Source organism: Sarcophilus harrisii, chromosome 4 (genome assembly GCF_902635505.1).
Source record: "Sarcophilus harrisii chromosome 4, mSarHar1.11, whole genome shotgun sequence".
NCBI classification, from domain to species: domain Eukaryota; kingdom Metazoa; phylum Chordata; class Mammalia; order Dasyuromorphia; family Dasyuridae; genus Sarcophilus; species Sarcophilus harrisii.
The window spans coordinates 462629075-462649956 of NC_045429.1; the positions used below are offsets into that span (position 1 = coordinate 462629075).

At 53.4% G+C, this 20882-nt stretch overlaps 1 protein-coding gene across 1 annotated transcript in view; it reads right to left on the bottom strand.

Moving 5' to 3' along the window:
• USP40 (ubiquitin specific peptidase 40) overlaps positions 1-20882 on the bottom strand; it is a 45308-nt gene that overhangs the window by 20557 nt on the left and 3869 nt on the right. Inside the window, exons 4-16 of the mRNA XM_031968778.1 lie at positions 20465-20578; positions 18809-18973; positions 18356-18502; positions 17393-17536; positions 16067-16195; positions 11397-11501; positions 10446-10553; positions 9195-9528; positions 8873-8954; positions 8454-8628; positions 7480-7564; positions 6421-6491; positions 4981-5309 (exon numbers count right to left, since the gene is read on the bottom strand). Of these exons, the coding sequence (XP_031824638.1) occupies positions 4981-5309; positions 6421-6491; positions 7480-7564; positions 8454-8628; positions 8873-8954; positions 9195-9528; positions 10446-10553; positions 11397-11501; positions 16067-16195; positions 17393-17536; positions 18356-18502; positions 18809-18973; positions 20465-20578 (1988 nt within the window). The remainder of the gene's footprint in view (positions 1-4980; positions 5310-6420; positions 6492-7479; positions 7565-8453; positions 8629-8872; positions 8955-9194; positions 9529-10445; positions 10554-11396; positions 11502-16066; positions 16196-17392; positions 17537-18355; positions 18503-18808; positions 18974-20464; positions 20579-20882) is intronic.

Genomic DNA, 20882 nt, shown 5'->3' on the forward strand with positions numbered 1-20882 from the left:
TCAAGGTTCAGCTCAAATTCACCTTCTACATGAAGTCTATCCTGATCCTCCTCTATCTGCAGGTTCTCTCCACAACCCTGCAAAATACTCTGTATGGATGCATTTGGGCTCATGTCTTCTCTGCCCAGCACTGACTGAAATCAACGAATGACTGAGCCATCATTCCAATAAGCTACAGCCTCCCACAGTTGCCTGGTTTCCCTAATCGTGAGAATTTTAATATTGGGAACTTCCAAGTCAGGTTATCAGAAGTATGAAGAAATAGGATGAGTCTCCATCAGCTCTCAAAAACTCCCCACAAGAATGATGGGCTTCTCCCCACAGGCCAATACGCCAAGAAGTTTAATAATTCTCTCATCCGGCACATTCTGACCTTGCCAGCAGGCCCAGAGTTTAACAGGGTGGCACCAATCTGGGGTCTGGGATGTACTCGGCAGTGGCCACCACAGGTGGCTCTAAAATCTATCTGTCCAGTCACTGGGGATGAAAGGGGAGGTGTGGGGAGGTAGGTCTGCCCTGGGCCTCGGGCAACTATACTCAGTCAGAGAATTAGAGAATCATGAGCCAGAGTCATGTGAGCTTGGAGAACTGTCATACCAGGCTTAAAGGAAGGGCGATTGGCAGCCAGCTGGGGTCAGTCAGTTGTCCCCACCACCTCAGGCCAATGAGGAGTAAATCCCTCATGAAGAAAGAGACTAAAATAGCTTTCAAGCCTATCATCCAAAAGTCTACCATCAAAGGGGAAAGCGACAGAAAGTAGGCAGTCACTACAGAACTAAGGAGGAAGAAAATGCATTCAAAAATCCAGAGCACCAGCAGATAAATCCACAGTACTGGGAGGTGACCACTGGAGGTCTCCAAACCACTGCAAATGTCTCTCAGTCACTACAGGCCCAACCTTGGTGGCGCAGGGGACAGTAAGGTCCTCTTAAGAGGACCTCAAAGGAGGGTTATTCAAACTATAGTCAGGTACTTTCAAATTCAGAAAAATCTGAATCTCAAAAGACACTCCAAGGGAACAAATTGGCAAAACTGTTGTGCTTTAATGCAGAAATCTTGAGCCCAGCCTGGGAATGAGACAATGTAAGAACTAATGGGGAATGTGATTATCCTGAAGGGCAGGGCCCTCTGGAAGAAAAGAAAAAAAAAGAGGGCCCATGTTCTCTCTGCACACTCTGCAGAATGAGGGATTTGGGCTACAGAGGAATGACAAACTCATGATCTTTCAGAAAAACATGACAAGTCAAAAGCCTCAATACCATAAGAAATAAGGTCCTCAAGAAAATATCCTGAACAGAGAAAGCAAAGCACTAACCCAAGGAATACACAGGTGGCCTCCAGGCAAAAAATCCTGAGCTGCAACTCTAAAGCACAGAGGGGTTAAATGCACTGATTCCAAGAGCAAACAAGGTCTACAAGAGGTCGGGAGAAAGTCTTTTAAATATAATGGAAAAAAGAATTCAGTAGCACAAAACCCTTCTCTACCTGCCAGCAAACTATAGAAATGAATAGAACATATTCACAAAAGCAAAGGGGTTCAAGTTACAAGGCAAACTGATCGTACCAATTTATAACATCAGCACCAATCACAAACACTGCAGCATTTCTATGTTAAAAAACAAAAACAAAAACAGATGGAGGCAGTTACATCAGCAATCACTCAAACAACAGAAACACAAAAAGGACCAAGAAATACGACCAAGAAAAGATAAGCAAGGAAATGATTTAATCCACTTTTAGAGACTATTAAATGGAAATGGGGAAAATATAGAACTGAACAAATTGTTGGAAAAACCAGAGCCAGAACATTTAATAGTGTCTCCTAACCGAGACTGCAAAGGAAGAGGAAGCTGGGTGATGAAGGGTTTTGAAGGCCAGACAGAGTTTTTTGTATTTCATCCTGGAGGCCATAGGGAGTCAATGGAGTTTACTGAGTAGGGGGTAACGTAGTCAGACTTGTACTTGAGGAAAATCATTTTGGTGGCTGAATGGAAGATGGGCTGAAATGGGAAGAACCTTGAGGTAGGTAATGCCCCCCCCACACACATCCTTCCACATCATCAGCTACTGTAATAGCCCAGATGTGAGGCAATAAGGGCCTGTACCAGTAGGGGGACAGTGTCACAAGGCAGAAGAGGGTGGTATATTCCACAAATGCTGTAAAGGTGAAATCTACACAAGGTGCTCAGAAGTGAAACAGAGGAGAAATGTTAGAGGTGAAATCAACAAGAAATACTGCAGAGGCAAAAACTGATGAGAGATGTTACGGAGGTGAAATCAACAAGAAATGTTGGAGAGGTGAAATCAACAGGAAATGTTGTAGAGGTGAAAAGGACAAGAAATGTTAGAGGCAAACCAACATGAGATGTTAGAGGGGTGACATCTTCAAAAAATGTTGCAGAGGTGAAACTGACAAGAGATGTCACAGAAGCGAAATCAACAAGAAATGTTACAGAGGTGACATCTGCAAGAAATGTACAAGTGAAATCAATAAATGTTGCAGAAGTGGAATCAAATGTTACAGAGAAAAACTGAGATGTCACAGAGACGAAATCAATAAGAAATGTTACAGAGGTGACATCTGCAGGAAATGTAGAAGTGAAATCAATATGCAATGTTGCAGAAGTGGAATCAAATGTTACAGAGAGGAACTGAGATGTCACAGAGACGAAATCAATAAGAAATGTTGCAGAGATGAAACTGACAAGAGATGTTACAGAGGTGACATCTGTAAGAAATGTTACAGAGGGAGTGAGAGTGAGGAGTCCAGGACGACTCCTGAGCTGGGAGCCTGAGGGCCGGGGAGAATGAGGGTGTCCTCTACAATAAGAGAGAAGAGAAGAAAGAGGGCAGAATTCAGGAGAAAAGATCCAGAGTTTTGTTTTTCACACATTGAGTTGAAGACGCCTCCTGGACATCCAGTCTGCCATGTCTGAAGGGCAGCTAGAGAGGCAAGTTTGGGGGTCAGCACAGAGTCTGGGACAGCAGAGATGGCCTTGAAATCCATGGGAGACAAGGAAATGTCCCCATGAGGGAGCAGGGAGGGAGTAGAGTCATGGGGGTTGAAGGGCATGACCTGGAGGAAGAGTCAACCAAGGAGACAGAGAAGGAGCTGTCAGTGAGGGAGGAAGAGAACCAGGAGAGACTCATGACTCAAAAACTTAGAGAAGAGAATGACCTGCAGTGTCCCAAGTGGCCAAGAGGCCAAGAGAATGAGGCCTGAGAAAAGGACACTGGACTTGGCTAAGGGATCACGGGTCAATCTGGAGATTGTATGCAATGATGGTGTCAGAAGTCAGGGTTAAGAGAACAAAAGAATAAAAAGTGATGGCAGCAAAGGGAGATATCGAGGATTGCCTAGCAGCACTGAGGGTGCAGTTGAGCTTAAATAACATCATATGTAGTGGACCACCCAGAACAGTTATATGATTTTCTCTCAGGGGCAGGCTTGTAGGTGCAAAGGTGAATGATGATGGAAGTGATCCAAGGCTGAGTGGGCATAGTCAGTGATATGAAGAGAGGATTAAGGATTCAAGAGAAAAGGACAGGGTAGAGTTAAATTAGTGCATCAAAAAGTCAAGATGGGGGAAGAGAAAAAGAATGGCAAGTGCAGGGAAGATGGGTTGGAGAAAACCAAAGGATCAAGGAATTGGAGATCACACTGAGGATGATGAGGGAAAGGTGAAAAGTCAATGGATTAGGGTCAACCTAATTCCCAACCTGGGAATTCTCAAACATGTACACTTCCTGGGGATGACAAGATCAAGGATATGATCACCTTTGTGTGTGGCTGAGGGTGGGTGGAGAAGGAGCTCTTCAGAAATGAGTAGACTGAAGAATTGAGTGATTAGAGAGTTTGAAAGAGAATCAATACTTCCTGAAAATAAGGGTAAGAGTTGAGAAAGAGATAAAAACTGCAAGTCAGGTACTGAACTCATTAAGGAAGGAAAGGGAGTGACTTGGCTGGGGGAAGGTGAGAGGGGTATGTAGACAACAGCCACCAAGATTTTCAATGGCTGGTAGAGATGAGAAGCATGAACTTCAAAGAAGAGAAGTAACAAAAGAGATGAGAAGACACCTCCCCCAAATCCTAAAGTCCTAAGTGTGGAATACTTTGTGTTTTCATATTTTACTAGTATACTAGTATATTAGAAATCAGTTTTGCTGATTTTTTTTCTCTTCCTCTTTTTCATTTAAAAAAGTTCCCATTCTATGGGATGACTCTGGGAAATAGACAGGAGGATTTGGGGAAATTTAGGTGTTGTAAATGCAAAAGATCATAAAAAAAAAAAAAAAAGACTATATTAGAGTGATTAACTACTTTAAACAGAACATCTTCAGAAATTCTGATCAGACAATACTTGTCTTCAAACAAAGCAATTCCATTTGGAGTCCCTACAGTTAATGTTTATTGTTTATTGATGGTCCAAAAACAGTGATTTTTAATATCAACGTGGAAGTAGAATGTAAAGTACAGGACCAAAGGCTAACCCTGAAGCTGTCTTTGCTTTATGGATGACCGCAGCCACAACGGCCATTGTATGGTCACAACCTTGAATCCCTTCTGTCATACAGCAAAATGCCAGACAAAAAATGAATGTCTGCTACAGTTCTCCCTCAAAAGCCACATTAATGGCAGTCCCGAAGCGCCTCAAGTCCACTGGATTAAAGCTTCTGAGAAATAACTCAGCCCATTGTTAGAAAACTTATCATTTCTTGTTAGAAAAGTATCATTCAGGAAAGAGCACGCCCCTTGTTTACATGATATTGTTCTACCCCAAGAGACTAGAAGGACATCACAGACTCAAAAGGACTAGCACAAGGTTGGGGAGGAACCCCACCAGAGGGCACTGCTGTCCCAGGAAACACTGCAGTTTCCTCACCCAAGTTTCCACTTTCTACAATTAGTTTCTCTGGGTTTCCATCTCCAATTTGTAAGGAAAAACCAGATCTGTTATTCCAGAGATTTGGGTTCGTTACCTTTGGTCACAGCTGTTGGAGTTTAATATCCACACGGAGCTGCCATCTTGAAGGCCATGGTCTTTGAATGTCTGTTCCAGGTTCTCCTTGGGAATGACTGTCCAGTTCTCTAACTCAAGAACCCGAGAGCCTGTAATGTTTACCAGGACGAGGCCAACAGGGAACGCTAAGACTGTGAATAGGGTGCTCACTTTAGCATTCGAGGGAAACACTTGGCGTCTTTCTATAAACGACTGCCCCTTTTCTCCCACATTGTTATTTGTGAGTTGAAGAATAGTCAAAAGGATGGGAATGGAGTCATCGCCGGTTGGAATCCTGACCCCACCAACCTGCAAAGCAATGTAAAGATGGAGGACAGTCAGGGCCTAACTGATCAAATCAAGTCAAATACAATCAAAATCTGGGAGCACGATAATAGTCTCCAATAATTCCCAAGCAAAGAAACCGTTACTCATTTGTCTCGGGGATAACAGGAGGTCAACAGATCATGCCTTAGAAACCTCTCTCATACCAATCCTTTCTTTTTCATCCTTGTCTGGCCTCCTCTGTGAAAATGAAGGCAATGAACCTCTCCTCCCTAGCCTCCATACAGCCAATCTCTCCCCTTCAATTGATCCTGGACCTCCCGGCTGATGGATTATTCTTCCTAGAATGCACCCTGCTCCCACGTCATGTCCCCGCCCGGAAGCTTTCAAAGCCTCCCCCCTTTCCTGCTGGGCTGAGCCCAAGCTCATCCACGAAGGACTCCGCTCTTCTCAACTATTTTTCCAACCTTCCGTCTGTGACGTCCCCTCTAGCAGGACCGGGCTTCTGGGCCCTCTGCTCCTGAGAGACTTCGGTGAGACGCGGCCTCAGCCTGAATGTGCTCACTTCCCTGCTACCCAAACTCGTCCCGTGTGTGAGGGCCCAGGCTCAGTCCCACTTCTGCTAAGAGGCTTTGCTCCATCACTGGCCTTAGCCCAGACACTAATCACACGCACTTACTGCCTGGGCAGTCCCTCGGGCACAGGATGAACTGCCCCGGGAGGGGGGGGCTTCCGTGCCTCCCCGTGTCTTATCCCCCCAATGAGGCTAGTCTCCTACTCCTCTGGGGGCCCTCACAGAGCCTGATACAGCACCAGGAACAAGGCGGGTGCTCCAGAAAGCCCCGATAAAGGAACTGGCATTTCAAGCTTAACAAATGAAAAGCTATCATCACAAAATAGGATTTTGCAGCCAAATCATTTTCAAGTCCCGGCTCTGACAAGTTAACGAGAACCGCAGCCCTCCATGCAATCGAGTGGTCTGACCGCCAAGGTTGCTCATGGCTTTTCCTGGTCCCCTCACTTCTCCTCCTCCTTGTACCATCACAACAATTCTCGACACCGTTAGCAGCTTATCTTATTGCAATTACATTAAATTTGTAAAATCGTAAGAAAGAGTTCCTGAAGTATTTTTTACCTCCATCCCATTCCACACAAAGATGTCTTCCCCATCGGTCATTTCAATTTCATGCAATGTCAGTTCATCTCCTACAAAGATGGGATCACCAGTGAACCACAGTCACCATCATGGAAAATGCACGCACTCGACCCCTCTGCAGAGCATTTGTGCCCTCCCTATTTGACACAGGGGGCCCACTGCAAGAACCTGCTTTACTCCTCAGGAAGAAGGAGCGGGGTTCAAGCTCCCCTTGGTCTCAGAACGAGTCTGTCCCAGCTGGCTGCTGAGGGTTCCCAGGACAGCGGCAGGCGTCCAGGAACACAAGGCCGAGACGCCCGCCCTCAGCTCTGGGGGGTGTAGCAGCTCAGGGTGCAGCCTGGCTAAGAGCTGACCGAGACAGGAGACAGAGCTGCACTCTGCGGCCGCCCGCTTGTGAACCCCCGCCAGTGCCGGGAGGCAGATTTACAGCGGATCCCACTGAGAGCGGGCTCGAGGAGTAGAGATGGATCGGAAAAACAAAGCTTTCGGAGGAAGGGCAGCGGGAAGGGCAGAGACCCGAGCTTGTGCCCAGCTGCAGGAGGGCCAGGGCAGGATGGAAGGACCCAGGGCGCCTCTCCCCCACAAGCAGCAGGAAAGGGAAGCACGTTCGGGGGGCTCTACAACCCGCTCTCAACTCTAGCACCAGGTGAGGGCTGATAGGGGCCACAGAGGAGGGTGCTGGGCGAGATCTCTCCCAAAGGGGCATTTGCCACATGACCATGCCACATGACTGCTCATGCAACAGGAAGGCAGGAATTAAGCCTCCACTCTCCTGAGTCACCAAGTGGGGTGGCAGGGAGGGCAGCCAGAGAGTGGAGGAACAAGGGCTGCCTGGGAGAAGAGGGTGGGCCCTCTGGCCTCGCAGGCCCCCAGGCCGTGGGCCCCTCTGCCGTGCTAAGGCAGCCCCTTCAGTCACCCTACACTCTTTCTGGGGGACGCCTGGCTCCAGTTAAGGGGTGGGGGCAGACGGGGGGAGGCTGCCAGCCCAGCTCCCAGGGGTCCCCTGTCACTGCGGTTGGCCAAGGACCAGGCACCTACCTTCAAAGGCGTGGCAAACATGGAGTCCCGCAGGCACGAGCTTGGCAACGCTGAGCACCAGATCCCCTTCCCAGAATTCCAGGAGCTGGAGAGGAAGGAAGGGAAAGCTGTACCAGGTGAGGGGCCAGACACGACTGCAGACTGCCCTGAGGACCCTCCCTCAGAGTCAGATGCCCTGGAAATCCTTGGGACAGGGAGTCAGCTCCGAGTGCCAGCGGAAGCCCGGCCCACCTCCCCACCACCCTGCCCAGGGGCAATGGTCCAGAAGGTTCCACCTCAGGCTCATTCTTCTATTCACAGGATCTGATTAACCCCACCCTAGGCCATCTAAGCTGGAAGAAAACATTCTCCTGAGTAAAAAGTGCCAGCAGCCTGGATGCAGAGGCCCTGGGCTCGAACCCCTGGCTCTGCCCTCACTACTGGGGCCAAGTCACTGCTCATGGAGGGACCTGTGAGCTGAAGGGGCCGGCCCTGATCAACTTCCAGTGCTATTACTATAACTCCTGGTGGCCGTCTGGCCCTGGCAGGGGGGATTCCCAGTGAGGAAGCCCCCTCAGCCGAGGAAGAGCAGCTCTCTGCCACCACAAGTCTCCAGCGTTCCCTTTGGCGGCACAAAGGGGCTCGGGGGGGCTGCCCAGGGCCCACGCCAAGGCAGCCATGGAGCCAGGGCTTCCTCCGGCGCTGCCCCTCAATGGCCACATTAAAGGAAGACACTATTACAGAAAGGCCTGGGCCAGGGACTCTGCCTGAAGCCTCGCGCTTCTATGGAACCGCCGCCACGGCGTCCTCACTAAGGAACCTCCCCTCTCAGTCACACCTCTGACCTGGATCACTGCAGCCCCCCAAGGGTGGGCTGGCAGGCACAGCGGGGCCTGGGAGGGGAAGCCAAGCGGGCAGCATGGGCAGGCCCGGGGAGGGCCCCCCTGCCCCCGGGCCCAGAGCCTCAGCCTCCATCCCACATAAAGGTACTTTACCTGAAATATGGCCTGCCGCAGATCGCCTAACGTTTTCCTTTTGTCGATGGTCAAGTCCAGCATGCAATCTTCTGTCCTGGAGGAAGAGGGGTGCAGGGCCCCATTGTAAAACTCATAGCAAGGGCCCAGGTGCAGATGCAGGTCCAGATTGTTGACCACAGAGTCATAGTCTGCCCTGGAAAGTGTCATAGCCAAAGAAGAAATAAGACCCTCTGAGTGTTCCAAGCCAAAAGTCTCCTCCCCACAAAAGTCTAGGGCCGTGAAGCAGACCGGCCATCGCGGGCCTCGGGGAAGGGCCGGGGTGAGGCCGCGAGGGCCCAGGAAGACGGCCGTGGGGCAGGCCCCCGAGAGAGCCCTCCCAAGAAGCCGGGGCCCGGGGCCAGTCCCACTGCCTCAGAACCCCCGGCTGAGGCCCTCACCTCTTCTTCTGCAGCTCACTGTTGGCTTCGTGCACCTCCCTCAACAGGTGATTTGGAACCTTGTACCACGGGTTCGACTGAGCTGTGAACAAAAGCCATTGTCGGCCGAAGGCAGCCCAAGGACGGCTTTCCCGCCCGGACCTCTGGGGACGGCTGCGCCTGCTGGCACACGGCACGGTGCTGAAGACCCCTGCTCTCCAGCCGGCCTCCCTCCAAGAAGAGAATTCGCCCTCGCCGCCTAACACACCCGTGACTGCGCCTGGCGTCTGCTGCTCCGAGCAGAGCCTGAGAAGCCCCCATCCATCCTCCCCTAGCCCCCTACCTTCCGGGGGCCTCTGCAGCTGGGTCTTCCGGTAAAACAGCATGTAGGCGCTCTCCTTCCCCTGAAACTGCTTCTCAATGTCCGCCTCCTGGATGGGCTCCACTTGGGAGTCGTTGATGTCGAACCAATGAGGGCCTTCGACGCTCACCTCCACCTGCTGCTCCCCGGCAGACTCGGCCCCACAGACCTCGGGGTCCCCGCCCTGAGAAGGGGCCACGGGCCCGGTCTGGTCCAGCTCAGCGGGGGGCGACTGAGCAGGGCCGGCATCCCTCCTGAGACAGACCTTGCTGGGGTTCGAGCTGACGAGAAACACATCCGAATGGGCCTGCAGAAACTGACAGGGAAGAGAAGCGGGACCCCATTAGCCGTGAGCCTGAAGGACCTCATGCCAGCAGCCCAGGAGGCGGCAACAGACCAGGCCCGCGACACCGCAGGGGGCTGGCCGCAATGGGACCTCACACGGAACCGGGGAAGGAAGGTCAGTGCTTTAGTCTCATGCCAAAAAGAAGAGAGGGGATCCGGGGGAGGGCACAGGCAGAGCAGGCCTCCAACTCCAGTCAGGAGCCAGCTCTGGGGCGAAGGTCTCTCAAACAAAGGCATCGTGAGCCTGGGTCCCCGGCTCGACCCCTTCAGCTATTGGAGCCGGCTCCTTTCCTCCTCCAGTGAAGACGCCAATGGCAGAGATGGGCAGAGCAGGGTCCTGGCCTTGTGCCCAGGGGCGCCTGGATCCAGGGCCGGAGCCTCAGTTGGTCCAAAGTCAGTCTGGTCCAGGGCCCCGCCACAGCCGCAGTGGGAAGCGGCAGCCTTGCGCCCTCAGAGCCTCAGCCCTGCCTCCCCTGGGCCTTCAAGGAGCTCAAACCTAGGAAAGTAGGGCCGTTCTCCAACCCACAGACGGAAAGGGGGAGTGCCCAGGCACCCCAGCAGCAGAGCATGCTCCAGAAGGTCAGAGCAAAGCAGACGGGCAGCACCCGGGGCAGCTGCAGCCCAGGGACCTTCTGAGGCATCGTGGGGAACGTGGGTGGTGAATGAATCTGGTTGGACCAGCGCTTCCAATGAACAAAGGCCCCAACGTGTCCCTGCGCCCACCTCCGAGGCCCCGGCCACTGCCCGGCATCTTCCAGCTTCACCGTCCCAAGTTCATCCCCTCCAGCCCTGGCACACGGCTCCGAGAGCCTCAGCTTTTACACTGAGGGTGGGGCAGGTAGCTGCTCTGAGGGCCCAAGGCCCAAGGGGACCCAGTGGGGCCGTTACCTTCAGCAGGGAGCCATGCTGCTTCCGGTACTTCTTGTTCCAGGATATGTCTATGCTCGCTAAGAGCTTCTGGCCCAGCTGGTCCACAGGAATCAGCTTATTCTCCTCCTTGGGAAACAAAGATGGAGACAAAGCAGTGCAAGTCAAATGGGGCACCCGAGGGCAAGAAGACAGGCGAGACCCCACCCTCGGCGAGATCATGCTCCGGGACCGCCACCACCCTCCCCCCAGAGTGAGCAGATTAAACCATCGCCCTGCCCCTGCCAGGACATCAAGGTCTCCAAGAGAAAGCCCGAGTGGGGTCCGGTCCCTCGTCGGAGGCATCTCGGGAGCGTGCTCGCCGTGCCCTGCCCGGGGGTGACAGGGCACACGGAACTGGCTCCCCAGGGACAGGATGTGCCCACCAGGCCCCTGACTCAACAGGGACCAGCTGGCTCCATCCCCATCAGCCCACTCTCTGGGGAGAACCAAACCCTGGGAGCTGTCTAATGTCCATCAGTCCTCCCACCATCCTCTGGCTATCACAGTCTGCCCCATCCCCCCTTCCTCCTGCCAGCTCAGAGCGGCCTAGAGGCAGGGTGAGTCCCCCCCAATGTCCCTGCTTGGGGGTCTCCAAGGGTTCCCCAGCGCCAGATCATCCCAGGTGCTTCCCTCTTTGTTGCCCCCATACCCAGTAGCTGTGAAACGCTGTCAGTCCCGGGGGCCGGGTGAGGGTCACCGCCCCCAGCTTCTCTCAGGCAGTCTGGCCCACCCTGGTCCCTGTCTGGCTCTCCCCAGTTCCCCAAGGGCTACACTCCAAGAGGGCAGCTTCCACTCCTAGCTTTGCAGCCCCCGGTGGAGTTTCTAACAGTCCCGCGCTGCAGCGATGCCGGGTGTCAGCTAAGTGACCGTCGGCACGGCACCGGCGGCCAAAGATGGACAGAAGGAAGGAGGGCTCGAGGAGCAACAGACCTGGGATAAGATGTGCTTGAGGACCATCAGCGGGTTGTCTGCTTCTTGGATACTTGGAAGATCTTTCAAACTCGTGGCCTCGGCAACAGCTTCAGGCTCATCCTCCTGGTAAAAACAAGGACGTCCTGGTGGCAGGACACCGGGGAGGGGGCAAGGGGCTTCCCGGGGCCCCGAGAGCAGCCGACAAGCCAGGACACTGAACCCAGCTGTCCCACCAAGGTCCAAAGCTCTTTTTTCAGCACTTCAGTAAACATGTCGTCTCCAGGTGGGGAGATCTGAACTGAGAGGCTCGAAACCATTCCTCAAGGCCAAGGAGCAGCACTAGCAAGAACGGCGCCCAACCCCGGTGCCCAACCCCGGCGCCCGACCCCAGCGCCTCTGCTTCTAAATCAGTCCACACTCGCCTTCTTAATGGAGAAAAGGCATTGGCCCAGGGACTGCAGACCTCAACTGGAATGAGTGGGAAAAAGGGACCACAGACCCCACAGGCAGCCCCAGGAGCCGCTGCTCAAGTGCCCGCTGACAGCTCGGGTTTGTGCCTTGTCTCCCCTATGAGAGCAGCCCTGCTTTGTGCGTCCCTCTGCAGCCCGATGCCCAGCACGGGGTCTTCTCAGACAGGTCACCCCTTCCTCTCCCCTTCCCTCTTATAGGGAAGGTAGCCTGGAGCCTCCCCATACCCCACCAGCCCCACCACACGGCGACTTCCATGAAACCGCTACTGACACGCTCGGTCTTGGCTGCTCCCCCGGGGGTCCCCAGGTCTTAGTTTGGAGTGGAAGCGCAGGTTAGCCAACAGAAGACCCAACACTTCCATGTTCACAGGCACAGGCCCTCCCTGGTCCATAAAGTCTGCTTGGACAAGCAGAGAAGGGGCAGCCAGACCGAAAGCATGCTCTGCACGGACCGCCAGGAATGGAAGATCCCCCAGAATAAGACCATGCTCAGCACTGGGTGCCACACAGGCATGAGGGTCATCCACCAGTCTCCCCCTTGGCGCTGCTGAGCCGCCCCTGTAAGAGCGGGTACCTCTCTGAGGCAGCTGTCCTCGGGAAGCTCCTACAGGCAAGCAGGAGCCACGTCACCTCAAGAGGCCGTAGGAAGAGGCACCTTGGGAGGCAGACTCGGGGGCAGGAGGCCCCCGAGGGCCAAGGCCCCTTCCAGCTCTGCCTCCAGGAACCCAAGGTCAGCTGAGCATCTGGCACTGTCACTGAACTCCTGGGTCCTCAGCCAGAAAATGCAAGTAAAGTCCCTGCAGAGCTGGGCTAAGAGCACTTCACAAATGAGAAAAGTGGTCCAAGCTGAAAGGGCAGAGGCCCCAACCAGCCCCATCAAATCACAGGCATCTTCAACCACATTTGCAGTCTGGACCCAGACCCAGCTCTCCAGCCAGCACCATGACACCAGGTTCCTGCATCCCAGGCTCTCTGTCATCAGTTTCTGATAGTTCACACTCACTCCCCTCCTCCCACCCCCAATCCCTACCACTCCCCTGGAGTCATCAGGTGGGGTCATCCCCATTGATCAAGGTCATCATGTCAAGGTCACCATCCCCATTGGTCACAATCATCATGTCACCATCCCCCTTGGTCATGGCCATTCTCACTGGTTATAATCATCTTCACGGGTAAGGATCACCATCCTCATTGGTCACGATCATTCTCAATAGTTGCAGTCATGCTCACTGGTCATAATCGTCTTTGCTGTTGGGGTCATCATCCTCATAGGTCAGGGCTCTATCATCAGTCATGGTTATTCCCATTGGTCATCCTCTTCCTCAACAGTCACCATTGTCATCATCAGGCCAGATCATCCTCACTGATCACAGTCAAGGTCTTCCTCACTTGCATTAGTTGGGGATCCATCATCCTCATTGGTCAGGGTCACCACCCTCATTAGTTGGGGTTGTCCTCGTGGGTCAGGTCAACTTTTATCAGGGTCATCTTCATCGGGTGGGGCCATAGTCAATCTCATCAATCATGGTCATCCTTATCATCATGGTCATCCTCATCGGCTGGAGTCATTTTCAAAAGCTGAGGTCACGGTCATCCCCATCAGTTGGGATCATCCACTTCAGAGCCCTTCTTGCCCCCACGCACCTCAGCTCTGAAAATAAGCACCAAATCCATCAGGCCTCCCAGGCCACTTCCCCTTTTAGAGTGGAACCTCCACATCGGCAAAAACTGTCTCCTCAGCAGTGGCTTCAAGGCAAGAACTCTGTGAATGCTTTTCATTGTCAGCCCCATCCTGTCACATGCCCGCCAAAGAGGGCAGACACAAAGGCCCCACAGCCTGAAAGCCCTGGCCACCAAAGCTGGCAAGCTCCTCCACATCCACATAAAGGGAAGACAGAGCCTCCTTTCCATTAAAAACACTGGAAAGCATGTACCTAAAACCAGCAGCAAGCATCATATGTAATGGGGACAAGCTAGAAGCTTCCCAATAAGGTCAGGAGTAAAACAAAGATGCCCGTTATCACCAATATTACTCAATATTGTATAAAAAATGATAGTAATAACAAGAGAAGAAAAAAAATCAAGAGGCAACAAATTTAAAATTTTTAAATCTCTTCTAACTGATGATAAAATGATAGACTTGGAAAATCCTAGATAATCAACTAAATAGCAAAGAGAAAGGATATACAATAAATCTATATAAGTCATCAGCATTTCTATATATCAACAAAACCCTAAAATAACCACAGTTTGCACAAAATTCCTGGGAGCATACCTGCCGAGACAAACCCCAGGATTAATTATAAAACACATCTTATATGTTTTCTAAATAATTATTAAACAATATAATATGTAAATATAAAACATTTTTTGTACAAATAAAGTCAGACAAATATGTGGAGGAATATTAATTGTTCATGGGTAGGCAAAGGCAATAGAATAAAATAGAATAATCTTCAATACCATCCCAATTATCTATATATATATATTTTTATCGAACTAGAGAAAATAGGAACAAAATTCATTTGGAAAAATGAGGTCAAGAATATCAAAGGAATTAATGAAAAAAGGTAAAGGAAAGAGACTTAGCGGCACCAGTTCTTAAACTATATTATAAGACTCTAGCCAAAATATCTGGTACTGGCTAAGAAACAGAATGGTGGATTAGTGGAAAAGAGCAGACATCAACTACACAATAGAAAATTATTGTAATGACCTTGTGTTTGACAAATATGAAGACTTAACCTTTGGGAATAAGAATTCAATCTTTGAGAAAAGCTGGAAAGCTTTGACAAGATAAGTAGGACCTGGATATAAAGGGAGTTGTCATGAGTATATTAGGACATGGAGCACATTACAGACTTGTGGACAGGAAAAGAATTTGTGAACAAACAAAACAATAGCCTTGTGGGATATAAAATAGATAACTTCTATTACATTAAAAATAAAAGTGGTTAATAGAAATAAAACTCATGTAGCCAACAGAAGGAAATCTGAAAATTGGGGACATTTTTAAAGTTAGTTTCTCAAAAACATGTCTCATATCAAAGATATGGAGAATTCTGTCAAACTCTGCCAACGAATAAATAGTCCAAGGATATGACCAGGCCATTTGTCGATGAAGGAATCAAAAGCTCACATTGGAAAAATGCTCTTAATTCACTGGCAACTAGAACAAGGCACATTCAGACAACGCCGAGATATCATCTCCTACCTATCAACTTGACTAAAATGAGAGGGGAAAATAACAAATATTGAAGGGAACGTGGAAAACTGGGCCACTACTACACCACTGGTAACACTGTGAACTGATCCAACCATTGTGGAGAACAATTTGGAACTATGTGCCAAAAGGCATAAGTTACATATACCCTTCGACTCAACGCCATTAGGTCTTTTTCCAAAAAAGATAAAAAGGAAGAGAGTCTATATTCTGAAATACTCAGAGCAGCTCTTTTTCTGATGGCCAAAAACTAGACATTCAGGGACACTGCCCAGCAGGGAATGGCTAAACCAGTCGTGCTCTACGAGTGTGATGGAATACTACTGTGCTGTAAGGAACCAGCTTAGAAAAATCTACAAAGACTTGCATGACATGATGATGAAATGAGGACTGAGACAAGGTTGTTTGTACACAGCAACAGGATCACCGTCCAAAAATGAACTGGGGAGAACCAACACTCATACTGACTGTGAAGGATCCACAAAGGATCATGGTCTCTACCCTGAGAAAGCATCGACAAGCAGCAGTATACACGGTATCTCATGTGTGTGTGCGTGTGAGTGGGTGAGCATGTGTATGTGCACGTGTGCTAACATAAACATGGGCCAAATAGTGGCTTTCTGGGGTGGGGAAGGAAGGAGACAATCTGCGATTTTAAGAAACCATAACCAGGAATACAGTTAAGAAGGTGTGGGGGTGACAGATGAAAACAGCCCCCCCACCAAGGAGGATGGCCCACAGAGGAGAGGTGTGGGGGGATCTAGCAGCCCCCCCAAGGCAGGGCCCCCACATTTGGCCCAAGGCTTCCTGGACAAGGCCGGCAGAGCAGAATGGGGACTTCCCTGAGAGCACTTGTCCGCCCACTCCCTACCCCCCACCTCCCATCACCCTAGGAATGACGATGGGCACCGAGGAGGGTCCGCAAGCCTGGCCTGCCCCCAACTGCCTTGGTCCTCGCCTGCCCTCCTCCTCCCGTGCTGGCGGCCTCCACTCACCTCCACCTGCCAGTTTCCTAGCTGGTCGACGTCTTTAATGTACACGTGGTAGTGCCCTCCATAGCAGCCGCCTTTGTGGATGATCACGGAGAAGAGGTCATACAGGTACTCCGAGTCATCCAGCTCGCTCTGAAGAGGGACAAGGACAAGTCGCCCTGAGTGCAGGATCTTGAGGCCATCTGGCGTCTCCCTGCGGCCACAGGAGGGTCAGCAGCCCAAGCAGACAGAGACGGCCTCTGGCCGGAGTGGGGAGGCCCAGGCCAAAGCCTGCCCCAGACACTCGGGGACAAGCCGCTGCAGCTGGGCCCACCTGCGCCGTAAGGTGGGGTAACGAGCACCGGCCCCCAGGGCCACACGGCACAGACGCGGCACAGAGCTACAGCATGAGCCTTCCCCGGGGCATCTGGGGGAGTGTGGGGACCCTTCCCTAAGAGGAGGGCTGGACTTCAGGAAGCACAATGTCACTTTTCCCGAGCCCATGGACCCCCGGGCAAGCCCTCCGACCTGGATCTGTCCCAACAAGTGCTCATCCGGCCTTCACTCCTACAGCTCTGGACCAGGAGCCACCCTCCAGGACCTGCCCTTCCACTGATTTCTCTTTCTTGAAAACATCCACCCCAAACGTTTAGAGAAAGATTTAATTTCAAGGAGAAAGCATTTTCTATGAATTTGGCCGACCATGGAGAGGAGGGGCAGAAGCACTGCGGGCAGAACGGGGAAGCTGAGGCCGGAGGGCTCCGAACAGGAGGGAACCGGACGGTGGGCAGCATCCAGGCAAGCTCCCTGACCGCCCCCATCCCCAAGTCAAAAGAACAGGGGTGTCTCCACGACCACCGAGACCCCGGGACCTGCAACTGTGAGAGCCAAGCCTCAGACACCAGGGGCGGGAAGAGGGTGGCAGCCAGTCCCCATGACACCAACGAGGGCTGCCTGGATCTGCCCAGCAGCCAGGTGCCCCAGCTTCTCCCATGGGACTCTCCTGCTCTCACTGGGCAATGCCCGTTTCCCGGATGGAGGCAGAAGCAGACCCAGGGAAGGAAGTGGCCCGGAGTCACCCAGCGGGAGGCTGGTCTGAGGCCTTCCCCACACCAAGTCCTCTCTTCCCTGCCTAGATCTGAAGGGAAGAAGGGGACAGCTCCACAGGGGGCTCGTCAGGGCAGCGGGGGGAGCACCCACTAGAGGCCTGACGGAGCCAAGGGGCCCCCAGCAGTCACTGGCCGCAGCAGGACCACGAGCGCATGGGGGCGGGGGGGGGCAGCGTGGGTATAGGCGTGTCCCCCCCGCCCCCCACGCGGCCCGAGGGACGAGAGAACAAGAGGCGCCCACCTGCTCGCAGAAGGGCTTCAGGTCTATCTGCAGAGGGAACGTGTAGGAGCCCGTCTCCTTGTAGCGCTCCCGCTTGGCAAAGTCAAAGTTAAACCTCAGCAGCGAAATGGTCAGGAAAGGCGGCAGCTTGCGCAGGCGGGCTGACTGTGGAGACAAAGGCAGCGGGGAGGGGGTGGGGAGAGGGGGCGCTGAGCACGCGCTCCACACAAGCACGCCCGTGAGCGCACACCCCGGCACATGTACACACGCACACACGCACACACACACGCGTACGCACACACACACACACGCACTATACGCGCACACACGCACACATACACCACACGGGCTCCCGAGGACTGAGGACCATGGGAACGCCACAGAGCAGAGGACCCGCGGCTGACCCAGAGCGGGCCCAGAAGGGCCTCTGGGTCTCTGTCCCTCCACCTTCCCCTCGGCCTCTGGCTGGCTGCCCCTCCTCCACTCTGGCCCCAAGGGCCCTGGGCCTTTGGTTTAGAGGTGTACGGGGGTCCGGGGGACAGGGAGGGGAGATGGAGAACCCCGGAGCTGCCGAGGGTCCCGGGCATTTTGAGGTTCAGAGGAGACCCCTAAGGCCCAGAGCAGAGACCATGCACTCAGACCACGTGGCATGAAGCCGTGATCATGAGACTGAGTAAAGAGGGAGGGAGGGGAGCAGGGTGGGCAGCAGAGAGCAAGACTTAGGGTGGTCTATGGGGCCGGGCCGGCAGAACCTCCTTCTGCTACGTCCCCACAAACGGCCGCCCTCCCAGGGCACCCCGAACGACCCGTGGAGGGGAGGCCCCGGCACAAAGGCCGTCCCAGCCCATTCCCCCAAAGCAGGTCCTTGGTTCTGCCGGACGAGCTCGGAGGCCCCGAGGCCCCGGACCGAGGCGCGGCCCCGGCAGGGCCTGACCCCGGCCCGCCTCACGCCCCCCATCAGATGGCCGACGCCGCCGCCCTCACCTTGGTCGCACAAACAAGCTTGTCACAGGTTCCGCAGTGATACAGGTTTTCTGCATCGAAGAACTCCTCTTCCACATACATGCTCCAGAGGGCTTCCTCGAGGCCGGTCAGGTTTTTGACCGCCACGGTCAAGTCCAGGAAGTCCTCCTGCCCCGGGAAGGACAGAAGTCTGTCGGGGGCACCTGCTACCGGAAGTCCTGCAGGGCCGGAGCCGAGCGACACGACCACGAGCAGCTTGCGGCGAGCAGGCTCCCAAAGGGCTCCCTGGACGGAGGGGCCCGGAGCGAGAAGGGACCGGCCCAATGCCCGAGGCCCTGCTGACTTGGACACCTAGTTGCATCCCCCTCCCTTCCCCCTCCCAAGTTCCCAGCATGAGGAGGGGTCAGCACTGACTCCCAGAAGCCCCTTCCCACAGCCCTGGGATTCTCCAGTCCGTGGCTCGGCCGGACCCACCTGCCGCTCGCTGACGTTCTCACACTCCTTGCACATGATGTGGTTCACGATGGTGCCGTGGTAGAGGCGGTTGATGAGGTCATGGCCGGAGGTGCCCACCAGGGAGCTCTCCAGGGCGCTGAAGAGAATCCGGTTCAGCTCCTGCACGTCATGCTGCCTCATCTCCTGCAAGCAGGGTCCCAGTCACAAAGCCCCTCCCTCACTTCCACAAAGCAGGAAGCTTCAAAGACCCCCAGGGGCCTACGTGCCCACGGCACCCCCACATACACACACACACACACACGAGGCTTTGCCTACCAGAGGAAGCACAACAGGCTCACACGGGTCTCAATCAGACAACGGGGGCCGGGAAAACAGGGAAGAACCACAAGTCTTCTACCTCAATACTTGGAGTAGTGCACCCAGGAGAGCCTTGGGGGACCTACTTCAACAAACTAGTCCTCTGGTAATAAAGGGCCCACAGGAGAGCCTTGGGGAACATATTTTAAAGCACCAATCCTCTGGAATGGGCACAACTGAGAACAGAGGGCTGCACATGGGCAAGTAAACACTTCCCAGCAAAGCTCCAGGATGCCCAGAGCTGGAATGGCTGTGACCCGGTTGTTAACAGCAAAAAGGGGTCAAAAGTCAGCAGCTCCTCAGGGCTTTCTGAGGCCAAAGAGTTGGGAAAGGTCAGCAGTAGGAAGGAAGGGGGCGTCTCTGTGGCACAGGTCCTCTGAGTATCCTCCAGAAAAGGCTGTAAGATCTAATGGCTAAAGAACTAGCCACCAAGCCACAAAGACCTGGATGGGTTTTGACAGGGTTCAAATTCCTCCCCCCCGCCCCCGACACATCCAAGGTTACTTGACTCAAGACTAGAGTCTGAGAGATTCTTTAGGCCTACGTGGCAGAGTGCCAACCTATATTGGCAGAGGGAGTTAAGTCACCTGGGAGAGCCTTGGTGTGGTCTGCAGCTCACCCCCTTCCCTCAGTCTCAGCGGCCGAGGTAGGACGTACCAAAGAGGAAGAAGTTTAAAAACAAAGAAATCCCCCAAGGCGTCCATGGGCCGGCAGCCCTGCGCTTCTCCGAAAGGTGACTTTTGTGCTGTTTATTTCCCCTTTTATTTTGTAGAAGGGTGAACAGCCCCAAAGCTGGGACATGAAGCCATGGCCCCCAATGCCAGTCTGCTGCTCCCCCCTGTGCCTCAGGAGGAACTTTCTCTGCCAAAGCAGTTTAAAACCTCCTTGGCAACACTGAGCGGGCCAAAGCCTTGCCCAGAATTCCAGCTGGTATGTGTCCAAGACAGGACTTGAACCCGGCTCTTGGGAGCTATAAAAGCAACCTCAGGCTGCTTTATTTTGCCTTCCCCCTACCCCCTTCAAGGTCACTTCTAAAAGCTGGGCAGGGTTGCAGCCTTTTGAGATCCTTGGGAGGCTCCTCCCAGCAGTTTGACCCAGCCTGGCCATTATTTCTTCTCCCCCCTTCCCTCCTCGCACCCTTGCCCAGACCCACCGAGGCAAGGTCTGAGCTCCCAGGCTAACGTAGGAAACCCAAATCACGTTCCAACACCAGGCCCCGACGTGCTGCCTTCTGAGGAAGCCCCCGCCCCGCAGACATGGTCCTTCCTCAACATGGCACACCTGCGGTACTCGGAGCCCCCGCCCCGGCTCACCTACCTCGCTGTTGTTCCAGCCGAAGCTGTCAGTGAGGTCCGTGGTGGACGCCGCCTGCTGGTCTGAGAGAAGCAGCTGAGCAAAGAGCCGCTGTAACTGCAGAGGGATGATTCGCACCTGGATGGACGACAGAGACCTCTCCCCTTAGGCCCCGCAAATGGGGGAAACCAAGCAAAGGCCACCCGAGGGCCCACAGCCTGGGCGGACTCCCAAGGGCTCCCATGGAAGCAAGGAGGACAAAGTCTGAGTGGTCACAAATGAAAATCAGACCTGAGCTTCACAAAGCAATAATTTGGCCAGTTCAGCCAAGACCTCCCTCGGCCTCAGTTTCCTCAGCTACAAAATGGGGGGGTTCAGCCCTCTCCTAGAGCTATCCAAGCCTCCCAACCTTGCCCGAGCCTGCAGACAGAGGACGGACCTC